At 43.9% G+C, this 12,683-nt stretch overlaps 1 protein-coding gene across 1 annotated transcript in view; it reads right to left on the bottom strand.

Annotated features, from left to right (window-relative positions):
* The window catches only part of CELSR1 (cadherin EGF LAG seven-pass G-type receptor 1), a 164,047-nt gene that overhangs the window by 56,645 nt on the left and 94,719 nt on the right, over positions 1–12,683 (bottom strand). Inside the window, exon 5 of the mRNA XM_084206040.1 lies at positions 11,013–11,101. Coding sequence (XP_084062166.1) covers positions 11,013–11,101 — 89 coding nt within the window. The remainder of the gene's footprint in view (positions 1–11,012; positions 11,102–12,683) is intronic.

A 12,683-nucleotide genomic window follows, 5' to 3' on the forward strand; every position in this document is an offset into this window, starting at 1 on the left:
GGTGGTGTTTGCAAACTCTGTGAGAATAACAATTCCAAAAAGCAGGCGGGGGAGAGAACAAGCCAGGCCCTGGGTACACGCTTTCCCTCCCTTCCCAGTCCCAGAGATTTCTCAAAGCTGTCACTGAGAGCTGAGCTCAGTGCTGGGGAGCAGGTCACACTTTACATCTCAATGACCTCCACATGACTTTCACTGCTTTACACTTTAATTTCCCGAGACACAGATTTAGAGGTGAGTTATTTGTTATTTTGTGTCAAAACAATGGAATGTCGCTCCACAGCCAAATCCTGATTTCCTTTCCCAGATATCAATCACTTCACACTTACCCTCCACCAGAAAAAAAAAAAAAAAAGCAAACACCAACAAAAACAATGACTAACTGAAATCCACATGAATAAATATCGGCGGAATTGCAGGGAGGGACTTTTAAAGTCCAGGCTCACATATCTTTGTTCCACAAGGGCAGATCAGCTGCCCACCCCCCATCCCTTTACACCCACTAACACCTGCAAGGACTCCACAACCAGCCAGAGCAAGAAAAAGTAAATATTAGCTAGGCAGCCCTCCAGTGCTTTTCAGGAGATGTTAGGAATGTAAATGGTTGCCACAGGCCAGGCCAAAGTCCCACTGAGGGAGTGGTAGATGCTGTGCAAGTGTGTAAGAATGGGGCAAATGTGCAGCAACAATTCTGTTCTCTCTAAGCTTTCCACCTGCAATACTGCAGGATGGAACTCAAGACAGGTTTTCACAGGATTCTGAAACATTTTTTGAATCTATGGGACTCATGTTCTCATCTGATCAGTCTTTTGCTTTATACAACCACAGAACATAAGCCAGTGAGTCCTGCTCAATAACATCACATAACAAGCAAAAATGTTCCTTTAGAAAGGAAATACTGACTTGATTTAAAGATTTCAGGGGACAGCAAGAACATCAGAACTGTGGGCAGGTATATTAATTCTAATCAGAATCTGTCAAGGTTCAGTTTCTATATAGCAAATCTATGGTCTTACCTAGAGGAGGACTTTCATTGATGATCCTCTGGATTTGGGTGGAAAAGGATGAATTTGACCTCAGCAAGGATGTGAGTCTATGAATCATGAGCCAGAAAACCAGGAAATGACTCATAAAAGGAACTATTTTTTCTGAGATTACCTTTTCTCATGGCATTTTAAAAATTGAGTTGTGAGCATGTGGGAAATGACATCTTTTGCATTCGGACACAAAGAACATATTTTATGTGTTTGACTAGAACAACATTCTGAACTTCAAATGTAAAATGCAGAAGGCATTCAGTAACGAAAATCTAATTTCTTTCCTTCCTCTAGCTGCTTGCACTTTTAATTGCTAGGGTTTTTTTGGAATGGCCATGCCCAGTAGCACCAAAAATACAGATAAGTAATACAAATGCATAGCTACAAATTCCTCATATTTTCATATTGTACATGAGCCTCCAGCACTACCCACCACATCTTTCACCAGTATACAAGCCTACACACCAAAAAGGACAATAATCTGCTGATACAGCAACTTCTGCTCTTATAAGAAAGTTGTGAAAAAACTTCATACCCTGCTTGTGGCCAACCACCTTGGTATTCCAGTCAAATTTCCTTACACTCTTGAGCTGAGAAGAAGATTAAACATGAATGCCTCTCATGATGCTGCTTTAAAAATTTGGTTGTGGCTAGAAAAGAAAGTGACTTTTACACTTGAAATGCTTTTTTTCTTGTAAAGCTCAAGAAACCCTGTGAAGAAACCCCTTCTCTGTGAAGTAAACTGTACCTACCCAGTTACATGGGTAACTACAGCTAAGTATTCAAAAACTTGAGCTAATGAATTGACTGTGGTCATGCTCCCTGTGGTTTTGGTGTCCTGCAGGCTTCCCTGTGCATAAGCCATGGCAGAACTTTTGATCCCATGAAAATGCCGTAGAAGGAAAGGCATCCAGCACAAATTGATGATCTGGTGAGGTGTACCATCCACACTGCTGGATGTTAGCACCATCCACCACCTCCTCCTTGCTGCAACACCACTGACCTCCAAACCCTGCTGTACATCCTGCTGTTAAACAATTCACAGTGAGACAGGTGATAAGGAAATGATAACATTGGAAGAAATATGGTTAAATCTTAAGTAAGAATATGTGATTTCTTTTAAGAGGAAGCACTACATTGTAATGCACTTTCTGCCTTCCACACTTAGGAGAGCCTTTAAAATATATATTGGCATTTCTTAGAAATATTATGAATTTAGGTTTTGAAATGCCACCAAATTCTATTTCCTTCTGGAAAAATATGCTCAGAGAAGTAGGGTGCTCTTAATTGAGTAACATTTTTAGTATTTCCAGTACTTCTCCACCGCCATGGTTTGCTTGACATGGCAATTACTGTTCTGCATTTTTCTTTATCAGACAATGCCAAGCAACGCTGGAGCAGGTCTGTGTCAATCATAAATGCTGTAAACACAGCCTGTCAATATGAGCCAGCAAAATCCAAATTCTGGCAGTGCCGCAATCTGATCAACAGTGGCATTACCATAATCTTCAACAACTGCATTGTTTAGTTAGAAAATCTCCCTCAATCCCTTAACAAATTAGTCTGGAAGCCACCAAGAGGATTAACTTCAAAAATTCTCCCTCAGATCACAATTAAATCTGCTCCAATGTCACCAGTGATAGACATTTGCATAAGTCATACCCAAACACTACTGCTAATTGTTTTTCCAGTTATTTTACTTCTGTTGACTTCTGTCTGTCTTTTCCAACCAAGTCACAAAACTCAGCACTCAGCTGGGCAATCCTGCTCTGGTGTGAGAGGCACTGCCCAGCACAAGGGGCAATACCAAACACCAATCTAAGAATTTAATCACCAACCACTTTTCCTGACCGCTCAGATTCAGAGGTAAACGATACTAGGTGGTGTCTTGGATACTGTGAGGGCAGTGTCTTGCACCCAGGGTCCAATGACAAAGTTATGCCTAGCTGGTGGCAGCTATGTGGCTTTTCTCCAAGGAGCTGGCAATCCCTGTTCAGCTGCAGGCATGTGCCTGCCTCATAAATCACCCACAGTGCTGGCAGCCTCCTTGGCAGGCTCAGCAGGGAGACCAAGAGCTGAGCAAACAAGGTGTTTGTGCTGGAATGGTGGCATGAGGTGGGAGTGGGCTGGCACAGGGGAGGAAGCTTGTGCTGAGCTACTGCCTGATGCTGCCTGCTGGTCCTGGGGCAACAGAGTGCTGAGAACCCAATCTAACAGGGATTGGTTCCCTTAACAGGAAAGAGAGCAGTAACCAGTGCCGTCCTTTTCTTTTGGCACAATTGTCACAGACTGAGTTTCACTACAATGTTGTAGTGAAAGGCACTCTGCCTTTTTTTTTTTTTAAGGCAAAGTGGCAAAATCAATGGTCAGTCCTGAAATATATTTCCATAACAGGTAAATTTGCCATCATCAGAGAAGGCCTGTGTTTTCAGAAGGAAACAAGATAACCTATCTGTCAGCTCCAAAGGCACCTCGTGCAGGGGCACGTGTGCCAGAGGCAGCAGGGTCTGTGCTTGTCTCAGCAGCAGACTGTCAGAGGCTGCTGCACTCATCCCACCCTATGGAAAACAAATTGCTGCATTAACCTCTCCAGCACAGAGCTGCATCACTCCCACTGCCTGCGACCGCCTGTGCCACTTGTGCTCATGCCCTTGGATTAAAGGCAGTTCCTGCCTGCCCATGACAGGGGATTGCAAGTGGCCACCAAGCTTCAGTTGCCCATGACTACAACAACACACAGCCCTGTAGTTCCTAATTTTTGGGGTATGACTGTGTCACCCGCCCCCCCCCCAGTGTCAGGTGGCTGCTTGAAACTTGGTCTCATCTGGCTCCTGGGTGGGAGAACAGGGATGGACGTGAATTTTTAAAAGAAAAGTTTTGTGTACACATCCTCAAGTTGTTCAGTAGTGCTCTGCCTCTAGCCACTGTTAGGCAGTTGTGTGACACAAGCTCCCAGAATCAAAACAGAGGCTCTAGTAAAACAAAGACAGTGATGAATGTTAGAGATTTGCTGTAAAGATAATCCTGAAGATAATTCTGCCAACAAGTGACAGACATAAGGCGTGCAGGAGTATAAGAAATACAGGGGTTGTACAGGACTGTACTTTGCAACTGGTTGATTTTTCTGCTTCATTTAGAAAATGGGGATGCATCCTTAGCTCCCAAGAAATGCAAAAACTCAGCAAACCCCAAACCTAGTAATCTTCCCTTTACACATCCAGGCTTGCCAGGTAAACATTGCAATTTTTATCTCAAGGTCTTTCCTCCTTATAGAGGAATTATACAAAGTCTGTTAAGCCCCACACAGCTGCTGGCTCTATTTCCCCACAAAAGGGTGGGTGAGAGAATCAGAAGGGTAAAAGTGAGAAAATTTGTGGGTTGAGATAAAGACACTTTAATAGGTAAAGCAAAGGCTGTGCATACATGCAAACCAAAACAAGGCATTCATTCACCACTTCCTATGGGCAGGAAGATGTTCAGCCATCCTCAGGAAAGCAGGGCTCTGTCACATGTAACGGTGACTTGGGAAAACAGATGTCATCACTGTGAACATCCCCCCATTCCTTCTTCTTCCCTTCAATCATATGGCATGGGGTACCCCTCAGGTCAGCTGTCCTGGCCATCCCCTCCCAGCTCCTTGTGCACCACCAGCCTCCTCACTGGTGGGACAGTCTGAGGAGTAGAAAAGTCCTTGAGTTTGTGTAAGCCCTGCCCAGCAGCAACTCAAATGTCCCTGCATTACCAACACAGCTTTCAGCACAAATACAAAACAGCCCATATCAGCTACTGTGAAGAAAGTTAACTTTACCCCAGCCAAACCCAGTACACCTGGGCATGACAAAAATTGCACATGGAGATGAAGAGTGTACGTGGAGTGAAGGTGGGTGGTTCAGAACAGACCAGCAGATGCTTTTTTTAACCTTAAGAGCATTGACAGATACTATCTTCAGGTATGCTCTTAATGTATGCCTCTTTAAAGGACACCTATATTCACGGAACTTTGTATGACATTCCTCTTTCTGACCACCATATTGCCTGAGTAGCTGCAGGAACAGCATCATATGAAACCCTGACCTGGCCTGGAATTGCTTTGCTTTTTTTCTTCCTGACTTTTCCTCCATGACCCTGCCCTTCCTTCCACTTAATCCTAAATCCTGAGCAAGTGTAGATAGGATCTGTTTCTCTGTTGTGAACAGCTTCATCCCAAGTCTGCCTGAGCTGGCAGCAGTCCCAAATCCATACCATCCTCAAGACCCTCAGCTGCCCACAGCTTCATCTGGATCACAGCAAGGCACACAAGCTCTGTCCAACAGTGCTGGAGAGCCACCACTCAGATGGCATGAACAAATAGGGCTCACTGAGGTGCCCCAGGTATGGAGGTGCTGGGCTTTGGCCAGAGGCTGCCCCTGGCAACCACAGCCAGTCTGTGGGCGCTACTAGTGACCCTAGTATGGAGGATTTGTGGAGGCAGACTTCAAAAAATAAGCTCTGTGGTGCTACACAGAGCTGTGGGGGCATGGTAAAATAACCCTTCAGGATCAGCTTTGGCCGAGGAGCCCCCAGGGGAGGGAGGGAGCTGCCTTGCCACCCACTCACTCGCCCACTGAGCAAGCACAAGGGGAGAGCTGCTGTACCCACCCCAGCTATGGAAAATAAGATACAAGTGGGACTTGGCACTGAAACACAGGGTGTTCTGGCACTGTAAACAGCTTTCAGCCAGTGGATGAGGGATAAAACCACCATGAGATGGGAAGGTACTGGCAAATTCTAGTGCATGAGTGGGCTGAGAGCTAAATCTCAACAGTATTAACTCAGTCTTTGGTGATATTCAAGCTGCAGCTTGCCCCAGATGAAGGCCAGTTAACTCAAGAGAAACCATCACTTACCACGGGCAGGAAATTTTTGAATTCATATGTGAGTCTAATTGAGACCAATGCACCTCCTGTTCTTTGAATTCGCAACACACCGAAGATCAACCCTAATCACCCTCTCTTCTTTCAAGTTTATCTCTAACTGAAGAATTTGCCTGTTTTCTCTGCAGTTGTCTCCAGGCTAAGTGCAGGTCTGGGTTCTGCCGGGTGGGAAGCACACAGGGGGGAGAGTCAGCAGGTCCCTACTAACTGAATCACTCTGAAGGGGAGGGCTACTCCCAAGACAGCCAAGTATCTGAAACAAAAGCCATGGCATGTCTCAATCAAAGACATTCAGGGAGGGAGAGAAAGAGCAGCAGCTTACTATTGATTATCAGACATGAGAAGATACCTCATCCCAGCAATGGAAGAAGAGTAATATTTGTCCTGAATAGCTCATCCTAGGAGACTGTAGGCTCAAGAGACAAGTACAGTGGAGACACTCTCCTAGGCACCCACCATTTTACACCTCCTGACCATGGAAGTGGATCCCACCACAGGCACTGCCTAACAGCACACCGAAGTTGTTCTTTTTGTGAGTCATCCAGTGAGTCATTCAGGGCTTTGTTCATCCTATCCCCCAGAATTACTGCACTCACTGAGAGCTTGTTTCTATATGCTTTTCCCAGGATTTCTGTCATTGAGGTAAAATTGTCCTGTGCTCCCTTCAAGAGATGCAGAAGGACCTTCTGCCTACAGAAGAGTAGCATCCTTAAGCAACTTGGATGTCATATATGTATAAGTAACACATAATATACAGAGCCTATAAATACAAATATACAGGTATATGCCCTCTATAATTAAAGGAACATGTCCATACTCAAAATATTTTTCTGTTGTGCCAAATGATGAATTCTACCCTGAGGTAATGAGTCAAGTAAAATATTAACATAAGTTTGATGTTATATCTCAAATGCTGAACAGAACTGTGTTTCTATCAGGAGTTTGGGAGAGTGGCTTGAACTTTGCACTTCATTAAAAACACCCCTCACTACAGGCTTCAGTAAAATCTGCTGTTCCAAGTACCACCTACAATCATACATGACCCTCTATGTGCAATGAACACCAGACAGTTCATAGAATGCCATTGCTGCTGAGCATCATCACCATCAAATATGGGATTGCTCCTATTCCAAACAAGTATCAGCACAGCTAAACCTGGCCACTGTCACTCATGCTGGCAGGCTCAGGAGAGCCAAAGGATCAGAGGTTGACTATATTCTCATTACCTGGAGAAGAAGTATAGTACTGAGGCAAATCGGGCAGCTGACATTGCTGCTGCCCCTTACACCAGCTATCCTGTGGACAAGCAGCAGGCTGATTCCAGTATTTTTTAATCAGTTTTATTTACCAGGCTGAAATCTTCCCCCTCCTCCCACCTTTCCTTCCAAAATAATTTTTGAAATTCCATTTCTTCTAAATTTCTTATCAATATCTTGAGAAAGCAGGTCACCCACAGGTTACCTTTAATTTAATACTTCCCATTGATTTTAATGGCTGCAAGATCAGGACCCCACTAAATATTGTGTTTGAGCTATCAGAGTCAGCAAGTGGCCTTCCTCCCTGTCTTCCCCCACTGTCAGCAAACATCTATAATGGCAAGTAACAGGAAAACTGATACCTTGCTACTGGGAAGCTGAAGAACTTCCAATATATAACTGAAACCAGATAATGGTTATAAACCACTCCTGTTCACTTCTGCTGTCTTGTAACTTCTAACTCCTTCCCCTGATGCCTTCCCTTCCAGAAATTCAATACAGAGCCCCAACACTTAGTACAAGTTCCATGTGCTTCCCTCAGGCACTCCTGCTGAATCCAGCTGGTTTCCTCCAATGTAGGGAGCATCCATTTCCATCACTACACAGTAAATGAAATGACACTGCTTCCCTTCCTCTGATACAATCTGTTTCCTTACTGCAATGTTTTACAGTGCTGGCACAGAGCAGGGTTAGTAAGAAAGCATCAAATACTTGAACTGACAGAGAACTGCTTTGATGCCTCTCTGCAAACACAGAGGAGCAAAGCCAGCTCTGGACTTATCTTTTACTGATGAGGCTCCAGCGTTTGGTTCCAAGTGGCAGGGGACCTTCATGATATGTAGTTAATTCTAAATCATCATTTTTCAACAACAATAAAGATAAATATTACCAAGCACATCACTTCTGAGCTAAGTACAGAAAAATACTTTACAGGAGTCACTTCTACACTTGCTTCCTGTTTCATTATGGTTATTAGCAAACTGACTTTGTGCAGCGTGACCTTGCACATCGCCAGGATGTGTCTGTTAAGAAAACAGCTGCTGCTGAAGTTTTTTAATGCAAGAAAGACAAATCAATAAATTGGATCTCCAAGGATATCTGTGATGGTGATTATTCCCACAGACAACATTGGCAAGCGATGTCTAAAAAGGAGCAAAGACCAGAAGCTCTCCAGGCAAAGAGCAGAAAGGAAATAGGGGTGAGGAGCACCAAAGGGATGCTGGGGGAGGCAGCCCCTGTGGCCCCGCTGCCAGGAAAAGCCAGAGGCAGACAGCAGGGAGGAGAGTCCAGAAGAGCCTGAAGATGAGGATCAAACATGAGCCAGAGACAGGGAGCAGGGAGACAGCTCAGGGGAGCTCTGCTTGCTCAGAAAGGTTATGCATTGCCTGAGCAGAACAAAGGGGCTGCGGAGCCTTGGGATGACAAACTGACACTGCAGCAGGATTTTGGAAAGAGTGGAAGGATGCAGTACCTGCAAACTAATATGTGTGCCTAATTTAAGGAAACTCATGAGTTTTGGTACTCTATTATTCAAACATCTCAACTGTGTCAAGTTTAGACACAGCATCCCATTTATCTTGGCACAACTCAAATCCCTAAATTGTCCCTGTCTTTTCAACCTCCTCACAGGAACTTTACTTCCAGCTTTGTTAAAACATGAAGTAGCCAAGAAACTGCTGTACAAACAAATACCAGCTGAGGTGAAGGTTTAACCCTGAGGCAGGGTGTGGGGGCAGCCTGGCAGGCAGGGCTGCAGAGCTGCCTCCAGCTGTCCCTGCCCTGCAGCACCCACTCCCTCTTCCACTGCTGGAGAGCTGGTGTGACATGTGCAATTCTCAGATGTGCTGGGAAGTGCTGAGAGCACTTGAATACATATTGGTGAGCATATCCTACTTGTGCCATTTACTCAGTGTTGTGAGCTCCCCCCTCCAGCCCAAATTAAACCATCCTGCAATAAATGCTGCTAAGGGGAAGGTGATGACCTCAGTCTCTCACACGGACAGCAAAGGGCACAGTGCAGCTCTCCACACAGTGACCCTGCTTTTCATCACTTTCATGTCACACAAGTGGCAAAGGCAGTAAAGTCAGCAGTGTTTCCTGGTGTTTCACTCTGCTCTCCCTCTCTGCCCTGAATTTTGTCCTGTTCAGTGGAGACTGGCTCATTTCACTTCAAAAAACTGGGGCAGAAGAAGAAAATGATGACAGGACACATGTGTTAACAACGAGAAAACACCAGCTGCTAACATGGCTCACCTACCAGTCTGCTTGAACCACAGCAAGCCCTAAAATGAGGCAGGGATTTATTTTTAACATCAGTGTCAGATCTCTTTGCCTTTTAAAGAGCGTTCCTCTGTGGCTCAGGCCCCTTATCTGCTCATTGGCACTTCAGTGAGCTGGTCCAGCAGCTCTCCCTGCAGCTGTGCCCAGGAGCCTGAGAGCTGGAGCGTCCTTCCACTGCCTCAGCAAGTGCTGTGCACTCTGCCAAAGTAATCCTCTAACAAATATGCACACATGGAAACAGTGGAAGAGCTTCACAGCGTCCACAGATGCATGCATAGCAACACACCAAGTTTCACTTCTGTTTCTCTGAGTTCCTGATAGCAGAGAGTATATTACGTATATTAAGCACAAAATTTAATTAAGTTTTGCATTTTTAAAAAATATAAAATACTAACAGAAAGCTTTTTATTGCCTCGATAAAATACCCTTAGGCTAGGAGATCCTATCTAGGAGTCAAAATAAAATCTTAATCCTCCCATTCAAACCGCCACACAAACTGTGATGAAAGGACGCAGCATTGGGAAATAAAAAACTTGCTGATCATATTAATCCTCCACCTTCCATTCAGCTTCCTACACCAGTATCCTGTTTCCTTTTTAACAGCCAACAATGCTTCTCTATTTCCTCATGTGATTCCCCCAAAATGCTATCATGTCAGACTTAAAAGCAATGCTTCTTAGTCACTAAATGAACTCTTTAATTTTTGTTATGGTTTCTAGAAGATCTTTGACATCTACCTGTAAACAGTGACACCGTACACTCTAAAAGCTGCTTTGTGGCTCATCATGGAATGGCTGCTCTGCACAGAGAGCCTGCAATGCTTTCAGTTTAGTCAGACTGACCCTGTGACCAAGTGGCAGCTGAGGGACCCTGAAGGACAGGGGACCACAGAGTTCACCTCTGAGTGCCATGGACCTCATGCAGTGACAACCTTTGAATTTCTCTTGTGTATCTTTTTATACTGCAGACAAAAAATTACTTAGTAAGACAGTGCTTTATTACTGAAAGCTGTGAAACTTTTAATAATCATATTTTACAAACCAGAGAAGCTAGTGCTAGCTAAACTCATCATTTGACAAGAAAAGACAGCTATAGGAAAGAATTTTCTTTGTTTCAGAAAATTCTACATGAGTGGTTGATAGTTATTACACTGAAGGCTGCTGCACAGCACATTTTTTCAACAAGACACAAGTGAATCCGTTGGTTTAGATCCACTGACACTTGTAACAGATTAAAAACCGGAAAATTAAAATAGTTTCAAGTACATGAAGGTTTCCCTAGGAGTACTTCTGAAAAAAATGTACTACATCTAGTTTTGCCTTCCTGGGTCAAAACTCTAAGATCCTATGAGAGAATTTTTGTCCAAGGCAAGGTAAGCAAGACCAAGAGCATTTGTGCAGAGCTGTACCAAGGTGCCTGGTGAAACAAATAAAATTCAGGTCACCTGCACATGTCAGGTCAGAGCTAGCTGCCCCAGGCCTCTGTTGCTGTATGAATAGCAGGGTTAGCACCAAGAGAATCAGCCTTACCTTGTTGTAGTACTGCACCTGAACCGAGTGCCACTGCCCGTCGCTGACCCCACCCGCAATGAACGGCGCCACCGTCGTGGTTGTCTCCCCTGCAAAAGCAGCCAGAAGGGAAAAATGAGTCCCCATCGCTGCAAGAAACACAGAGACACCCTCACTGGGCACTGGATGCAGCCACCTTGCTTCATCAGGGAGGAATTTGGTTTTGTCTTGCAAGACAACAAATATCCCCAGTTTCATGGAGTTACTCTGGTGCACAAAAACCAGCTTCTGGCACATTTGCGTCAATTATGGTGGTTTTTATCATGCTTCTGCAAAGCTTGGTAGCAGATGCATTGGGTAGATACAGCTATTGATGAAGTGATCAACTGAGGGAGAAATGTACATCAATTTTTCTGCGTTTTTGCCAAAAGCACCCTTTGAGTTTTTTTTAGTATGATGAGTATTGTGATGGGATATTTTGTAAGGGAAGGGAAGAACTCACTGTTAGAGCTGAGAAAGTGAAATCCAAAAGTACTCTAGTATAAAACCCACGGTAACCTTGGGCCCAGCAAAATTTTACCAGTGATTAATGAAATTATTGGCAGCCTTTCAGTGTTTATATTTGAAAGCAAGACTTCGCCATTGCAATTGGAAAGCTGAAGCTTTTAAGCCAGGACAGAGTCAGCAGACCCAGCTAAGTAACCAGGCATATCTGTTTCGAGGTAGCAGTAAAACAAACATTCATGTTGAAAGTACATAATAGGCCTGGCACAGAGAAGGGATCGCTCACCTTTTTTTTTTTTTTAACAGATGGAAAATTCTACATAATAAACCACACGAAAAGTAACTCCCCCTGTAAACTAACAAAGTATTGTTGAGCTTAAAATGTACTTTCAACTGTGTGTTTGCAACAAATATCTAAGTCAAGTATTATTCTTGTGTCCCCTACTCTCCTTTAACTCCCATCCCATACATTTCTGTGATTTAAGCAATACATATTTCAGTTTAGCATGTATGACATCCGGCTGTGATGGTTTTTATCATTTAGTGATAAAATCTATACAAATAATTGGGCTTTTTATTCAGCTATCAAGTGTCTGCAAAAGGAAGATCACTGTTCTGCAATCCTTTTGCTCTGCTTTCTGAGAAAAAGTTGTTGCGACACGTAACACAGCGAGATCAGGTGTCCAAAACTTGTACTGTTCATTAAAAGCCACTTAAAACTATAAAACATAAACCATTCTCCTTCCAAAGAAAATACCATTTGTAATATGCAGGACCAGACCTGCTCTCAGGTGCAGCAGTGCAAATCTAAATTTAGTTTCATGTATCTTAAAGGAGTTCCTTCACATTTAAATGCATATAAGTGCAAGCAGAATTTATTTTTTTCCCATTCATCCTCAGGGTACCTTCCAAGCAATTTGATTCAAGTTTAGACAGGTGAAGCAGAGCTACAAGAAGAAAGCACATCTCTCTGCAGCATATTTCCTTGCACTAATCCATTCAGAAACCTGCCTTAAAATCTAATTTGGACAACTTTGAGGTAATAAAGGGGAAATGTAACCAGATACCTTCAACCCAAAGAGCCCACATATGCACTCAGCACTGCTGGTAAATCAATGGGGTCACACAGGATTTACCATGGGGTCTGAGGGCAGCAGCCATCACTGGTGATGAGTGTGCAACACCAAT

Source organism: Fringilla coelebs (genome assembly GCF_963513975.1).
Source record: "Fringilla coelebs genome assembly, chromosome: 5".
Classification (NCBI taxonomy): domain Eukaryota; kingdom Metazoa; phylum Chordata; class Aves; order Passeriformes; family Fringillidae; genus Fringilla; species Fringilla coelebs.